This window comes from Manis javanica, chromosome 10 (assembly GCF_040802235.1).
Source record: "Manis javanica isolate MJ-LG chromosome 10, MJ_LKY, whole genome shotgun sequence".
NCBI lineage: Eukaryota > Metazoa > Chordata > Mammalia > Pholidota > Manidae > Manis > Manis javanica.
In genome coordinates, this window is record NC_133165.1 from 62,254,257 (window position 1) to 62,272,045 (window position 17,789).

General features: G+C 33.5%; 1 protein-coding gene across 1 annotated transcript in view; it reads left to right on the plus strand.

Moving 5' to 3' along the window:
• The window catches only part of TBK1 (TANK binding kinase 1), a 36,357-nt gene that overhangs the window by 7,346 nt on the left and 11,222 nt on the right, over positions 1 to 17,789 (plus strand). The window contains exons 4-11 of the mRNA XM_017663936.3: positions 2,915 to 3,044; positions 4,868 to 5,049; positions 9,624 to 9,784; positions 12,567 to 12,677; positions 14,124 to 14,303; positions 15,999 to 16,195; positions 16,918 to 16,976; positions 17,378 to 17,469. Coding sequence (XP_017519425.1) covers positions 2,915 to 3,044; positions 4,868 to 5,049; positions 9,624 to 9,784; positions 12,567 to 12,677; positions 14,124 to 14,303; positions 15,999 to 16,195; positions 16,918 to 16,976; positions 17,378 to 17,469 — 1,112 coding nt within the window. The remainder of the gene's footprint in view (positions 1 to 2,914; positions 3,045 to 4,867; positions 5,050 to 9,623; positions 9,785 to 12,566; positions 12,678 to 14,123; positions 14,304 to 15,998; positions 16,196 to 16,917; positions 16,977 to 17,377; positions 17,470 to 17,789) is intronic.

The window sequence follows — 17,789 nt, forward strand, 5'->3', positions numbered from 1 at the left end:
CACATTTCCTGTAATTATTATGCTTCAGCAAAAATAATCTAATAAAAAATTGTTTTGTAAACAGTAGATTTTCAAAAACAGTGAAAATTAGGGCTAATGCAACCAAATACTCTAAAAGATTCTTGAATAAATATGATAATGGAGATAAAATATCATGGCATCAGAAAAAGCAGTGTGAGAAATAAAGAGTATAGACTATGGTTAACAGTATTATTACTAAAAAAAAGTAAGTAAAATTAAATAGACATAATTATAAAAATAGCAAGGAGAAAATAAGAAAATACAGAGAAATTCTTTTTGTAAAATAAAATTCCAGGAAATCAAGAGATTAATACATAAAGTCCACTTGTAAAAGATAGATTGATTTTAGTGGGAAACAGTGAAAAGAAGAATGTCATAGGAAAATTATCTAAAAATAATAGAGATAGAAGTACATTTTAATCCCCTTAGACATGGCAATCAAAAGCAATCACACCTTTCGAAAAACAGTCTGGCAGTTTATACTCCTTATAATAGTGATTTCATTTTTAGTGATTACGTCTTAAGTACTCAGAAATGTAAATGATAATTCTATGCACAAAGATGTTCATTGCTGCCTTATTTACAATAAAAAAATGGTTAAATAAGTTAGAATGTGTGATGGATAGTTACCTGGAGTTAGCTACATTTGTGGTTAACAGCATAACCCCCCAGATTGCCAAGTCTGCTTAAGACTTCTGAAGTAGAAGCTGTGGCAGAGGTTGGCAAACCGCACAATCAGAGCAGTCCTTATGACACTGTGCCCATTCAGACACTCGCTGCAAGTTCAGGAGTTGCCAGGGCCATACCTTCACTTGAGACCAGTTAGCTATTTTTGGGGCTTTCCATGATTGCCTTCAGATATGATGATTTGCTAGAATATTGAATAATTCGCAGAACTCAGGAAAGGGCTCTACTTAAATTACAGTTTTATTATAACGGAAGGATACACGTTAGAACTATCCAAAGGAAGAAATCCATAGGGCAGAATATGGGAGGGTTCCAGAAATACCTATTCCTTGTCTTCAGAGATGCATTACCCTCCTGGCATTGATGTATGACAATGTACACCAACTTTGTCCACCTTGAAAGCTCACCTGAGCCTTTGGTGTCCAGAGATTTTACAGGGGCTTGATCGCATACTGTCTGTATGACAGGTTTTTAGTCATCAGCTCTTCCAGAGGTCTGGGCTATACCTTTAGTCTCCATTTCCCCTGGAAGTTGGAATGATTATGCATGTTCTGAAACCCCCATCATAAATCACATTATTAGACTGTCATGGGGCCAAAGCCCTCTGACAGACAGGACATTCCAGAGGCCTAGTGATCACCTCCTAGTAGCCAAGGGCAAACACCAGACCTCTCTGGGTAAAATTAATTCTTTACCACACAATACTTAAGCAGTGATGAAAAGAGCTATTTACCAAAATTTTTATCACCTAGGAACATGTTTATGTATAATACTATGTGAGAAAATCAGGATTAAATATATATATACATATATGCAGTATCATCTTGAATGTACGGTATTATGTATTTATCAGATATATAAAATAGTGTTATATATCTATAATGTTACTTAAAATGTAGAAAAAACACTGAAAGGAGTACACCAAAGTATTAACATAATTATTTCAAGGTGATGGAATTATGGGCATTTCCCAAATTTTCAACAGTCAGCATAATTTTTTCATAACTTAAAAATATTTTTTTTTCAAATTTTTTTGAATTATTGTTAATATACAACCTTATATTGGTTTCAAGTATACAACACAGTAGTTCAACAGTTACCCCTATTATTAAATCCTCACCAGGTGAGGTGAGGTGTTTTCTTTTAAAGTTATTTCTTCTTTTATAAGTACTGAATAGTTGAGAAATTAAAAATAAAAAGTGTTTTGGAGATATGTAGAAAGAATTATAAAAGGCAGAAAGAATAAAAAGTTGGATGAATACTGGATTTTAAATCTCATAATCACATTTTGAAGTTTCTGAAATTGGCATGCATCTTACAATCAATGTGTATATGTAATTTGGTGTTACTTCTTTTTCCCTGTAAAGCTATTATTAGATCCCTATAAGTGATGTTTCTTACAATCAGTGGTACATTAAAATCAGGTTTTAAAACAAATCAGCTTATATGCAAGTGAATGGACTCAAACTTTGCTGCAAGAGGGACCACTCAGCTGTTCTGCCACCTGTATTTGTTTTTAAGGCTAGCACCCCTTTCCTTGAAATAAAAGTACTTGTCATGAGGAGAATTTCAAGAGCTTTTAAGAGAGTTGTTAGAAGAGCTAATGTCCTAGTATCTACTATTATGCATTAGAAATTAAAGATAATTTTTAAGGAACCATTATAATATAGTAGCAATGATCTCTTAGTTCAGAGTTAGCCACTTTACACTGTGGTTTGAATGTCTTCAAAAACAAATCCAATCTTTTTTTAATTTAAGTATGGTTGGTATACAATCTTAACGTTGATTTCAGATGTACAACATAGTGGTTCAACAGTTACCAACATTATCAAATCCTCACCCCCTCTAGTGTGGTTACTATCTGTCAGCGTAGAAAGATGTTACAGAATCACAATATTTTCCATGCTGTACTACTGTCCCTGTGACCAACGTATATTGTGATTGTGAATTTTTGTGTCCCTCTATCCCCTTCACCTTCCCCCTTGGTAACCACTAGTCACTTCTCAGTGTCTGTGAGTCTACTGCAAAAACAAATACAATTTTAATAGGAATTTAGATGATGTTAATTCTTAACTTGTATACAGTTAAATATTTAACATATCCCAGGTAAAGCATTCAAAGTGCCTTCATTATTTAAATTAAATCAGGTAACTACTGGTGTATAATAAAACTTACTGAATTCCAATCATTGATTTTTTTTTTCCAGACAACAACAAGACATAAAGTACTTATTATGGAATTTTGTCCATGCGGGAGTTTATATACTGTTTTAGAAGAGCCATCTAATGCCTATGGACTACCAGAGTCTGAATTCTTAATTGTTTTGCGAGATGTGGGTATGTTTGTTTACATGATTTTATGTATATGTATATATAATTTAATGACATAAGAATTTTAAAAAATTAATTTCTTACATTCAAAACCCAAGACCTTTGTGCAATGCTTTTTTATTATGACACCAAAAGCACAAGTACAAAAGAAAAACATAGATACGTTAGACTTCCCCAACATTAAAAACTTTTGTGTGTTTCGAAGGACAACATCAAGTAAGTGAAAAGACAACCCACAGAATGAGAGAAAATATTTACAAATCGTATACGGATGAGGAATTTTTATCCTGACAACAATAAAAAGACAGATAACCCAATTTAAAAATGGACAAAAGAATTTGCTAGACCTTTAGTTATTAGGGTAATGCAGTCAAAACCCCAAGAGGATACTGCTTCATATCCACTAGAATGGCTAAAATCAAAAAAACAAATACAAATGTTGGTGAAGATGTGGAGGAACTGGAGCCTTCATATACTGCTGGTGGGATCGTAAAATGGTAGACACTTTGGCAAATAATCTGGCAGTTAATTAAAAGGTTAAACATAGAATTACCGTATGATTTGGCAATTCCATTGCTAGGTATTAACCTAAAATAATTAAAAACACCCACACAAAACACTTGTACACCAATATTCATAATAGCCAAAAAATGGAAACAGCCTAAGTGTCTATTAGCTGATGAACAGATAAGCAAAACATGGTTTTTCCATAAAATTATTTGTTCATAAAAAGAAATGAAGTAGTGATACATTCCATAACATGGATGTATCTTGAACACTTACGCTAAGTGAGAGAAGCCAAGATATGAAAGGCCACAGTTACATGATTCCATTTATATGAAATGTCCAGAATAGACAAAACCAGTGAGACAGCAGATTAGTGGTTGGGAGGAGTTTGAGGTTGTATATTTTGAAAGGCTGAATTTTATGATAGGTGAATTTTATCCCAATAAAATGTTTATAAAAAAAAAGAATATGGCAGCCAAACGGAATAATACCTTCTTGGAAAGAAAGGAATCAGTATTTGGGGAATAGGAGGAAATTCTTGAATTTCATACTGGAATAGTGTGGAGAACATTCAGGTGAGGATAAAATGAGAGAGAAGATATGCTCTAGCCTTTCTAATCAAATAAGATACTAAGATAAATGATGCCTTCCCAATATACTGGTAGCCCTGAGTTTTCATAATTGACTGTTGATACCCCTGAACTTACTTTCATATGTTATATTTGGGCATTCATCTATCAGCTGTCAAACAAATGTCTCAAACTATCACAGCTTAATTTCAACAATGTAGCCCACCTTTACCCTTAAGAAAAAAAGGAAAACGGCCTTTTTAGAATAGCACCAAGCATATGAGAAATACATTTTTATGGAAACAAGTTAGTCATTTTGCCTCTTTCTATTACTTTTCTGCTATTTCATGGATTGAGTCCAGTTTACTTTTCTGTGAAATTTTTTTTCCCAAAATAAGAAAAATGTAAAACTGGTAAAAAATTGGTATCTTCCTTGGGAATCTTTAAGTTTAGGCAGGTTGCCCACATGTATATAACCAAAAGTAACAGGAAGTCTTGTGGTTAAGACCATTCTGTTCTATTTTTGTGGTAGTATTTGAAATTGGACTCTTAGACTGTCAATCCTATTCTAAAACTCTTGCTCAAACACGAGATATAAAGTCTAAATGCCATGTATTACTTCTTTGATTAAAATGACTTTGGACCAACCCACAGAAAAACACGAGTGATATGAATGAATTGTATCAATAAATTTGGTGCTCACACACAGAGACCTACATTATTATTTCCTTTGTTTTATATTTATTGTTGAAGTGGGTGGAATGAATCATTTGCGAGAGAATGGCATAGTGCACCGTGATATCAAGCCAGGAAATATCATGCGCGTTATAGGGGACGATGGACAGTCTGTGTACAAACTCACAGACTTTGGTGCGGCCAGAGAATTAGAAGATGGTGAGCAGTTTGTTTCTCTTTATGGCACAGAGGAATATTTGGTAAGTCATGTATCACGAGTAATTTTGTTTAAAGAGCTGGGTATGTCATAAATGTGGGTAATTGGTCAGCCAATTCACTATAAAATGTTTTATGTAACTTCTATAACAAAAACTTTCTAATCTAATGATCATGGTTTGTAGCTAGGGAATTAGATACTGGTTCCTAAAGGTACTGCTGTTTTTCTGTTAAAAATTCTTCTAAGTTGTATAATACTCTTAAATTCTATAATTTTACTAATGCTATGGATCTATATTAAAGGAAAATGCTCTATGCATACTCCAGAAAAGCTGCTAACTAGTAAAGGTCCCTTTTTTTGGGTCAAAGCAGTTGATTCATTACAAGCTGGTTATAAATACTAATACCTGTAGAGCAAAAGTCATAATTCTGAAGCAGAAGATTCAATTCAGGGAGGTTGGTTATTGAAAGACAAAGGACCATTGTTAGAGACACTAAAAATGAAAACCTTTGAAAAGATCTAACCTGAAATGGTAGAAAGCTGAAAAAGCTCTGTGGCTGAAACAGTTCATGTAGATGTGTTTGTGTGTGAAGTTAGTAAACACACTGAAGAAAATATACTTAAAAGTAAGTACAATTGCATGTAATTAAGTGTATAATATATGCTGTCAGTAATTGTTCATGATTCTGGGTTTTGTCTTAAAAGTCTTAGATTCTGTGACTTTCCAGTTGGATTCTGCCATTGTAATCTTATAACATGAAGAATGAAGTCTAGCCACCCCTATAGTCTTATCAGATTATTCTAAGTCTGGCATAAATTAAGGCAATTAAATAGTTCTCTCATCAATATACAACCACAAATTAGTCTGTAGTTATATTCTGATAATTTTTTTTAATTTATGGAAGTTTTAAAAATACACAAGTAGAGAATAGAATATTGAATCTCCATATATGTATTATCTGGTACATCCAGCAATTAATCAGTTTTACCTTATTCATATACTCTTTTTTTTTTTTTTGCTAAAATGCCTACAGCAAATCTCAGCATACAGTTTCACTCCCAACTAACTCAGTATGTCAATAAGAATTACAGATATTTTATTACACAACCACAGTGCCATTATCATACCTCACAAATTGACAGTAATTCCATGGTATGTTTTGATAATCTTTTAATGAGAGTACCTAAAGATGGATTATATTCATACAGTAAGTATTTACAGAGTGCCTACTATGTACCAGGCTGTTCTAAGTCCTGAGATTTCAGGGGAAAACCAGAAGCACATGATTCCTGCTTTTATGGAATCCACATTTCTAGTGGGGAAAATAGTTAAAAAGTAAACAGGTACGTAAGATTAATTCAGATACTTGAAGTGTTGGGAAGACAGTAAGGTAGTAAGAATGATTAGCAGGTGAAACATAGCTAGTGAAAGCCTCCTTTCAATTCTGAATGAACTGACACTTAAATGATAAGAGGAAGCCATACAGATGTCTAAGGGGGAGACCATTGCAAGTGGAGGAACAGCGACTGCAAAGCCTAGAAACAAGAATGACCATAGATGTCTGAGAAACAAAATGGGTGGCAGTTTGGCTGGAATTTAGTGAAGGGGCAGGTGGTAGGAGTTGAAATTGGAAAGCAGAGGCCAACCAGCTCCTACAAGCTTGTATTCTCAACCCTGTATCAACACCTCCTTTTTATAATAAATGTTTGCAATATTCCCTTCAATATCTTAAAATTCTTAGATCATACATCAACCATCATACCTAATTAATAGAATAGCATAATATAATAATATGAAGGGAAATATTTATAATAAAGCCATAGGTATTTAATATGTAAACATTTAAGAGCAGCTTCACTGGCAAACCAATGATGTAATCAGATGTTTGCACCCGTATGTATACAACGTCCGTATAGGCGCAGTGGCAACTCAGGTGTTGTATTAGTGAGTCACATCTCAAGCAGTGGTGTAATCACTGACATGATTTTCCAAAGCAGTGGATAATTCGTGGTAAAATTTCTAACTAAACAAAGTAGATTTACAATAGCTGTATTCTTGCAGCTACAATTAATTCCTTATGCTTACAACATACGTTATGTTTACATAGGAAGTAGAGTTAGATCATTATAAACAGACTCCTCGCCTGCACAAATTTCTGGCAGGATATTCAGAAGTCATGCAGGATGTGAGAAGCTAATTTTTCAGAACTGTCCCATATTCGGTAGAATGTCTCTCTACTCTGGTCTCCACCCACTAATACCAGTAGCCGACCAAAACAAACAGCAGTCCTCCACCAGCCTTCTGAGGTTGATCCCCCAATATCAACTATTACTCTTTCATTACATCCTCCCAGGACCACAGTTTAGGTTTTGCCTCTAACAGATTTTTTTAAATGGAAATAACACTAAATAATGAACTCCAAGTCCATAATGTACTAACCTGAAATTTTACTCTAATCTACTTCCTGTTCCAGATTATGCCCAATCCTGTTTTCAAACACAGTGCACCAGAAGTTTAAAAGAGATAAGTAATAGCCTGAAGCTCAGCAATCTAGAAATATTTCCTTACTTAAATGAAAACTTTTCTCATCTTGGAATTTCCAGGCTACCTGTTAAATCTTCTTTCATTTGTGTGTTAAAAGCCCAAGAAAACTCCAACATTCTTTCTTCCACCGTTTTTAATTTGATGGATGTCTTACTAACATGGGAGAACTTTGCAGTAGCTTCATCCTTATGCTCCATTCCAAATGTGGAAGCCCAGGCCCCACACAGGCACAAGTAGTACATGGAGGAGAGAGCCAGTGGGCCCAGATAGTTCAGACCAGCACATGCCAGGCCATGTCAGACACTCCCTAGGGAGAACCTTCCAGATGTACCTGTTAGGCAGTATATTATTGCGCCTTTTGAGGAGGTGCCCCCTTTGTCTTCTAGAATCACTGTATCTCCTCTTGCCAGGTTGGTGGCCTCATGTTCCAGATGTCAGGCATGTCCAGGTACTTGGCTATTCACAGTACCAAGTATACAGTAAGTCCAGCTGCTAGGTCAGAGGTCTGACTGGTGCCTCTTGGGACAGTTCTTTATGTGCTGTGCCACAAAACCAGCAAAACCACTGGGACTCTGTGCTTCTGGTAGGCATGTGTTTGGACATAAACTTCAAACCCTTCATGCTTATTACCTGCTTATTTCTTATTAAAATGTATTTCCCAAAAGAGTCCCACACCTCCTTCCCCACCAGAAAAAATCCAGGATTGTGACCCTTTGGGAGTCAGTTTACAGACTGCATTATTTAGAAGCATCCCCCATCCCCAAGCAGTGTTGCCTGCATTGATTCCCAGTCCCTTGCACCATAGCCAAACACTACAATGTCCTAAGGCATTGTTGATTATTTGGGTGATAACTCTGCTTTGGGCCAGAATACACTCTTCCAGCTTTATCTTGCAAGAATATGAAAGTTCTAATGTGTAACTTCCATAAAGGCAAATTTCAGGAAACTAAGCGTGTATGACCCCTGCAGAGCTTAAATGTCCATTAGAATCTGTGGATCTATAAGCTCTTAAGCCATGTCTTAAAAGATCTGTTCTATGAACTGTAGTATAGTGTCCTCTGTGCCTAAGGATATGTGTTTAACATCAGACCAACTACTTACCTGGGTTGCTAGGTCCCCAATAAACCTACTCAGGCTAGTCCTCTGAATTAATTCTAGAACATTTAATTCTCATCTCAGAGCCCATATGACCTGCTCTGATGGATTACATGTGAGGGGTGAAAGGAATCGAGACTGCCTGACGGGTTTGGGATATGAGCAGCTGGATAGATGGTGGTACTATTTACTTAGAGGATAAAGATTAGAAGGAAACAGGTTTCAGTAAGAAGACCAAGCATCTGTTTTGGTATGTTAAGCTTAGCTACCTTATACACATGCAAGAAAACAGTGGGATATATGAATCTGGAGCTCAGGGCAGGAGATAGTTTTGGGAGTTACAGTTTATAGATAATATTTAATGCCATAGGCCTGAATGGGAGATGAGAAAATAGGCAGTTATAAGTTGTGGACAGCTATTTTGATAACTTTTGCTATGGTGGGAAGCAGAGAATTGAATGATAGCTAGAAGAGATTATAGAGTCAATTTAGCGTTTTTTAAAAATGGGGGATGTTAAAGCATGTGTATAAAGGGGGAAATTGGATGCATAAAATAAGAGGTGATTGCAAGAATTGATTTCCAGAACCAGTGAGACAGTATGACAGGCTGCATAGCACAGATGAAAAAGTTAGCCTTTGATAGGAGCAGTTCCACTGTAACTGGAAAGTAGGTCTGGAGTTCGGACACAGAGTCAGAGAGGTTAGTATTTGATAAAAAGAGTAAGGGAGAGTTGATCTCTGATTGCTTTCATTTCCATGTCCGACGTATAAAGTGAGGAATCAAAATTGAGGGTCAAAGGAGGTGGCGGAAGAGATTTGAGGAGAAAGAGGAAGATGTAAAATAGTTTTTTCAGTTTGGGAAAGTGGAATTACTAGGAAAATAAGATAGAATTTCTAGGCATTTAAAAATTGAATGCCCATTTCTGTGTAATGTATTACTACAGAAAACAAGTTAGTAGTTTTTTGTTTTTTTCAAGCATCCTGATATGTATGAGAGAGCAGTGCTGAGAAAAGATCATCAGAAGAAATATGGAGCAACAGTTGATCTTTGGAGCATTGGGGTAACATTTTACCACGCAGCTACAGGATCACTGCCGTTTAGACCATTTGAAGGGCCACGTAGGAATAAGGAAGTGATGTAAGTGGTTTCTTCATCGAAATTAGAAATAATTTTTAAATGTATTTCTGTCTTACATTGTTTCATCATGTTAGAGGTGTATATGAATAAACACTGATAAAGCCATCTTTTCTGGTATCTTAAGCTATTTGACTTTTAATAGAAATGCAGACTTATAAAAGTTGTATAGGCATAATTTTTCATGTCATATTTTAAAACCTCATATATAGGTATAAATGGCATCCAGTCTTTGGTCCATCATTAAAAATATACTGCTTTCCAGATTTTATTTTGGCACACTTTTTCTCTTTATGTTCTAAACGGGGTTTTTCCTTCATATAACTGAAAAAAATAGTACTTCTGTGAAATACTAGAATCATTACCAGACCTAAAAGAAATATAATTCTTACCCTGAACTGATCTGATTTCTTCTACCATTTCAAAAATAACATTTAATGTAATACTAAATTTTTTTTTAGTGTTGTAGTTTCAGTCCAAAGACTGAATGCATTTTGCTATATATTGTATACATTTATGTACTGCCATAATCATTAGGATTTCTAGCTTGAAATTTTTTATAAAATCCATCCATACATTTGCCACTTATCTTTTTAAGAGAAATTGTGAGTGACCTTACTTAATGAGAAACAGCTAGCCCATGTCCACATAAAGCTATGAGGTTATGAATGGTGTTTAGAGAATGATTTGGGTTAGTGACTCACTGAAAGCCTAATGTGTCCACACATTCTTTTATTTTATTTATTTATTTATTTATTTTATTAAGGTATTATTGATATACACTCTTATGAAGGTTTCACATGAAAAAACAATGTGGTTACTACATTTATCCATATTGTCAAGTCCCCACCCATACCCCAATGCAGTCACTGCCATCAGTGCAGCAAGATGCCACAGATCCACTATCACACATTCTTCAGATCTTAACATTTTCCTCACACCTTTATATATTTGACTCTGCCTTTTATAAGCAAACATGACTTAAAAGTAATGTTTACAACTATATAAAATAGAATCTTCTATCTAATCTTAGAAAATGGAGGGAGAAGCCTTTTTCTTTTGTTGGTTTGAGGAAGTAAAACCAGTTCATCTGATATGATGACTTTTGCTAAAACCTGGGTATCTAAATATTTTCCAGCAAAGACAATGTACATATTCATGGGAAGAAGATACCCATTACTACACTGATGATTAGGGATAGCATCTTCTTGAGCCTGCTTTACAGCAGTGCCCATTGTTATAAAATATATTCATTAATGAGGTCCAAGAGTCAGTTTGTGTTTTTCTCATTAGATGTAAATTGAACCTAACAGTTAATCATGCTTTTATTGTCATAGATATGTTTTAAACAATATCAGCATTTCCTGCTGTCCTAAAAATGTATTAAAGTATGATTCTCCCTGATAAAGCATGTGAAATACCTGTTGATTTTGACCACCATGTGGGCAGATACATCATTAGAAAAGTTTATTTCCTTATTTGCACAGAAAGTCAACTTTCCTTGAACTGCAAATGAATGATCAGAGGTACTTGAAGTAGTAAAAGTGACTGTTGTTATTTACTAACAGATGAAGCATTCCTCTCCCTTCACAATGATGTTGATCTCTCAGCACCTCTATTATATGTTAGGATTGTGTTACATACGATCTTATCAAAATTAGTTAATTTTTTTCAAGAATTTGTAAGCATTCCCTTGAGAACCCTGCCATTCATTCTATTCACTTCTCTTTTCTTGCATTAATCTCACATATATTCCTCCGTAGTCAGATCCTTCTCACCTGAATGCAGCTTACTTTTCACATTAGTTTCCTTCTTCTCTGAAAAATCTCCTTAAGGCAGAAATCCTGGCTGTCTCTGCTGAGGAAGCAGCAAGCAGTCCAAATCAGTTGTACTGGTTTGTTCTATATTTTTAAAAATTGTATGATTTGCTCAGAGCACATTTATGTAGACATTAAACCAAAAAAATAATAATGCCAGAAATAATGTCTATAAGTTTATGTAAGATTCTGCTATGTTAGGTTTAACATTTTCATCTGGGTTAAAGTATTTTTGAAGACATGAGCTCTTATTTTTCTCTCCTACTCTCAGGTTTTGTTTAGAAAATACTGAAACCTAAAAGGTTGCTTTCCTTGACTTGCCACATCATTACATTTACATCATTCTTTTGCTTCCTTAGACATCCCTTTCTTCAATTCATCTGTATTTTTATCACCTCATCAATAATCAAATTAAATTTGGCTTTTAAGTTTGGTACACACAGCTATTCCTCTATGTGTATATATTTTTTCATTATGCAAAGAATCATTCTGATACTGTGTTATGATTGGTTTTATCTATTCTTAAAAAAACAGTGCCACTGTTCATTCTGAAGTAATTTCATAGTCCAGTTGACTGTGCCTTTGAATAGTATGGGTAAGAGGGATTAAATGCTTTTTTCATGGTCTAGAGACATCCTGTAACATAATTTTTTTTGTGTTTGCTCAATTTTTTCAGATGGAAAAGTTAATATTTTTGTTGTGAACATCAAGATGCTGTTATATGGCACTCTGACATCCCACATGAAAATTAATTATGGCATATATAAAATAATCATACAACCACTATTCTGCTTCAGTCAGTCAGATTCAAAATATTTTGATTGTTTTATGGATCCTGTGAACAACAATCACAAAGTTTCATCTAGTAGATAATTGTAGGTGTAACTGAGGAAATACTTTTGCAAAGCCCATTGATAGTCTATGCAATAATGAACTACTTGTTTTATTCTGCTGTTATTCCTCCCAAGGTATAAAATAATTACTGGAAAGCCTTCTGGTGCAATATCTGGAGTACAGAAAGCAGAAAACGGACCAATTGACTGGAGTGGAGACATGCCTGTTTCTTGTAGTCTTTCTCGGTAAGATTAGGGTACCTCGTTCTCAACTTTGTCACTTTGGTGTTAGGAATCTTTGTTGACTAAAATCACAGATACTTAAGTGTAGTTTTGTTTTGTTTTGTTTTTTTATTAGATATTATTAAAGCATATGTATTGATTTGTAATTTTTCTGGTAATGTAAAGATTGATTATGATCTATATAAATAATTTTTCCAGATCTCTGTTAGGATATAGGGCATATATATTTTTGAGATTGCTTGTCACTGCTCTTGGAGTTCTTTCCAGTGAGGGGATCCAGCTTAGGATTGCATCTTTTGTATTGACCTCCAGGGCGGCAGACCACAAATAGTGGTATAGTTAGGAGTAACTAGAGTTCTAAAACACAAACACTAAAGAAGCTTAATACTATCCTCATTTTTAATAAGCATTCTTATTATTTAAAAGGTGAGAACTAATAGTTTCTACTACTTTTTCCAGCATTTCAAATGTTCATATGGGTCTTTTTCAATTTAGCGGCCAGAACTTGAAAAAATTACATTGTCAGATATGAATCCTGTTATCACAAAGAAAGATTTAAGGTAAAATAAGTTTAAAGTAGAGAGTAATTATTTTAGATTTTACCTTGGAAGTAAAGCTAAGACACTCATCAGTATTTAGAATTTGTGATTACTGAATTAACTTCCATTTTCTCTGAGTGTAGTAATTGTATGATCTCCAAGCAAACACTCACATAGTTTATGATTCACTGGCTAAACACCTGTTATAATTTGTGGGTGCTATCTGTATAACTTTCAAGATATAATTTTGTTTATTTAAATACTAAATATTTAAATACGTATTAATTCTATTTAAGTAGATTACATGTCACAAGCTATTGAAATATCAGCTCGCATTTTATATATTAATTTCTGTGAAAACTCATTTAAACCAAGAGTTCACTGCTAAAATCATTTTTGAAAACCACTGTCTGACAGTTTCATTATTGTGTATCATTTAAGAAAAGTTTCTAAAATAAAATAGTGTCATGCAGCTACAATTACCAAGAGAAAGTCATTTTATTGGAAGAGCAGAAATTTAATATTATAATAGTGATTTGTGTTAAATTTTTATTTAGAAAATATGCATTTTGGGGATATCAGGCAAAACTGATAAAATTGACCTCAGGAAACAAATACTTGCTGTTTAAAATTATATTGCTGAAACTCAGAGTCACTAATTTGACAATCTGAAGCACAGATTGCATATTTTGTGAGGATAATGGGCCTTATCTGGCTAATCAGTCATTAGCACACCAAGTTACAAATATTAAATCAGTTACCTTTCTTTCTGAAAAGTTGGCAGATTTAGAAATTTTTTTTAATTAATAATATTGATAGGACTTCCTTTGATTTGTTGGTAAATATGATTTTATACCTAGACAAAATGTAACATTCATTTTTCACCTAACTTTTTTGAATGCTGTTTTAGGGGTCTTCAAGTTCTGCTTACCCCTGTTCTTGCAAATATCCTTGAAGCTGATCAGGAAAAGTGTTGGGGTTTTGACCAGTTTTTTGCAGAAACTAGTGATATACTTCATCGAATGATAATTCATGTTTTTTCACTACAACAAATGACATCTCATAAAATTTACATTCATAGCTATAACACGTAAGTATCTCTTTGTATCTTCTTCCCATATCATAATGTTGTATTACATAATAATTATCTTCATAAATTAGGAGGAATAGAAAAGATGCCTCAGCTTTACCAAAGCCAACTACTTCCCACTTAGAAAATTATGTTTGTGTGCTTAATAAATTCCTTTTCACTTAGCTTTGGAGTAAAAAGATTTCTAGTTTTCTAAAATTAAGAGTAAATTAGCTTGTTCTTAAACAGGTTTTATAAGACTATATTCATTTCTATACCTTCTTTCAAATTACATAATTACATAACCACAAATATCATCTACTAATAAATGAGCCAGGTTTTTTTTAGAGGACTATCCTATCATTTGAAAAATACTAATGCATGTTTTAAATATAGTTAATGTAGTTATTATTTGCATAAAGCCCTTATTAGGTGCTGGATAATAATGATTTGTTTTACCTAAACAATACACATTACATGCATTGTGATAAAACTGCATATAACTAAATATACACATGCTTACATGTAAACTAGGGAAATCTGAATGAGATAGGTGGGTTTTATCAATATCCTGGTTGTAATATTGTATTTAGCAAGATGTTACCATTGGAGCAAACTGGGTGAAGGGTTTATAGCATCTCTCCATATTATTTCTTAGAGCCACATGTAAATGTACAGTGATCTCAAAGTAAAATGTTTTTAAAAGAAAAAGAAAAAAACTTACACTCATTCTGTATTCCTAAATTTCTGCTTTAAGAAGTTTCAGAAAATAGTTTTGATACCTAAAAAACCCAAAAAGAAATTTTCGTGTAATTTATTAAGGAGTGAAATTAGAATAAAATAGTATTTTAGATATAATATCTAGTATCTGTATCTAATATGAAAATTATAAACATTAAATGTAAATATAATAAGTAAAATAATGTAACATTAGACTAAATACATTACTCATCTTTATTTTGATACTTAATAGCCTGGATAAGTGTTTATTATGGTTAGGAGTTGGCTGCTATTTCCTCGTAAGAGTATGTTTGAACATAAAAAGCCCACCCAAGCCTGAGCCAGATCTCAGCAGATGCTTGAGGTAGAGACAGATCTCAACACTGCTGCTGAAATGTTATTTTGATTTCATTGATCTTAACTTTAGGGAGAATCTACCTTTTTCCTTAAAACATCATTTTGAAAATACATGTTTTTATTAATTCATTTAACAAACTTTTTATCATGTTGCCAATACTGTTCTCAGTTCTTTATATAAAGTCATTTAATCCTCACCACAATTCTGTGAGGTGAGTACTGTTAGTCCCACTTTAAACATGAGGAGACTTAGCCCAGAGGACTTCAGTAACATGAGGCAATACAGGACATAGTGGGATCTGTTACCTGAATTCAGGCACTGTGATTCTGGAGTCACTGCTCTTCTGCGCTCTGCTGCGTCGGCACCCGTTATTCAATATTAAGAGTCCTGCATGTAGCATATAGCCAATAGAAGGCCAAACATAAAAATATTTTAGAATTGATTGCTATATAGAAAGGTTACATGGAATTTTCAGTTTAATAGTCTTTATAGTATCCACATCAACACAGCAGTATTTCTATGGACTGGTTATGATCTGAAGTATACTTAGAAATGGATATTGTTGCACTCATTAAAAAAAAAAATTTACCTCTCATTTTATCCCAATTACATTGTCCTTTTGGATTTTTCTCACACAGTGCTACTATATTTCATGAACTGGTGTATAAACAAACCAAAATTGTTTCTTCAAATCAAGAACTTATATATGAAGGACGTCGCTTAGTTCTAGAACCTGGAAGACTGGCACAGCATTTTCCTAAAACTACTGAGGAAAATCCCATCTTCTTAGTAAGTCGGGAACCTCTGAGTACCATAGGACTGATATATGAAAAAAGTAAGTCAGGAACTTTCTTACTGTTCTTACTTGCTACTTAAAAAAAAAAAAACCTGTAAAAAATGATTATCATATTCATGAAGTTAATTGATGATGACATTAATGTAGAACTTTCACAAACATTGAAATTACTGGTTGAATGACACCAGTAATAAAGTTGAAAAGATTTGTTGGCAGCATACTTTAACCTTAAATATTTTGTTGCATAAAATGGTGAAGTAGTCTGTCAAGTATGTTTTTCTGTAGCTCTCTGCTTTTAGTATTTTACTACCTCTCAAAATAACCCTTTTTATCTTAAATTTGAGTAAATATTTGCTGTGTCCAGTGTGAATAGGACATTCTGCCAGGCTTTTGAGTCTAAGTGAAATTAGATCTGCATTTTGGAATATTTTAAGTTACTGATCCTACTGGTGAAAAAAATAAATAAATTACTCAGATGTTTAAATTTTACTTGGATCTTTGGAATTTGATTTAGATTTAAAGAGAAGCATTAAGCTTGTGTTGGAATATATTTAAGAAAAAAAAATGAAGCTTGTTAGAAATATTACAGGTAATTTGTTAGTAATTTGTGAAGAATGAGCATTATTGTTTCAAATGGCTTTTTTATCCAGGAAAAGAACATTAGTTTTCCCACTAACGCTTAATTTAGAGATTGCTATGTAAAGGTTAAATAATTTATTTAAAATTATTTCTGATTTTAATTATTTTACTTCATATTTCAGTTTCCCTCCCTAAAGTGCATCCACGTTATGATTTAGATGGGGATGCTAGCATGGCTAAGGTTAGTATTTAATTAAATTATAAACACCTAAATTAAGATTTTCCTATCAATAGTGGAAGCAATAAAATGTGTGGTGTCTTTATATATGTGTCTATATGATTTAGGAGGTTATTCATCTAGATCGTTACCCATTGCAAATTATTTTTATGTTCTTTCTTGTTTATGTCCTTTCTTAACCTCATAAGAAAATGTTCTGCATTGAGACAGTAAGTTTTAACAATCATGTTAAGGATGAAATATTTATTGTAGTTATATCTGTGCTTAGCTTTTAGAAATTGGTAGTTTGTGTTTTTAATTAAACTGATTAAACATGCATAAGCTTGAAAATTTTTTTGTGAAAGTTTTTCTTACCTTGTCTCACAATTAGCACCAAATACTGACATTTTGTGTTTCTTCATTAGGCAGTAACAGGAGTTGTGTGTTATGCCTGTAAAATTGCCAGTACCTTGCTGCTTTATCAGGAATTAATGCGAAAGGGGATACGATGGTTGATGTAAGTAATAGACTGAAATTTGGAAAATGTCACATAGACCTCACTAAATAACATAACCACCCCATCATTAATAAAATACTTTACCTCTTCAGACTGGGTAGGGTCAAGTGCATGATTTTCATTATAGTACATTTGTTTCACATTTAGTTTACAGAAAACTTAGGAGCTGTTTTTTCATTTGATTCCTACAGTTACCATATGAGACAGGACAAATAGTATCTAAATTTCAAAACCTTCACCACACTATTCAGTGTTATAGCATATGAATTTTCAAGAGCCTTGACTTGGCTGTCGGTTCACTATCTTAAAGGCTTTGGCAT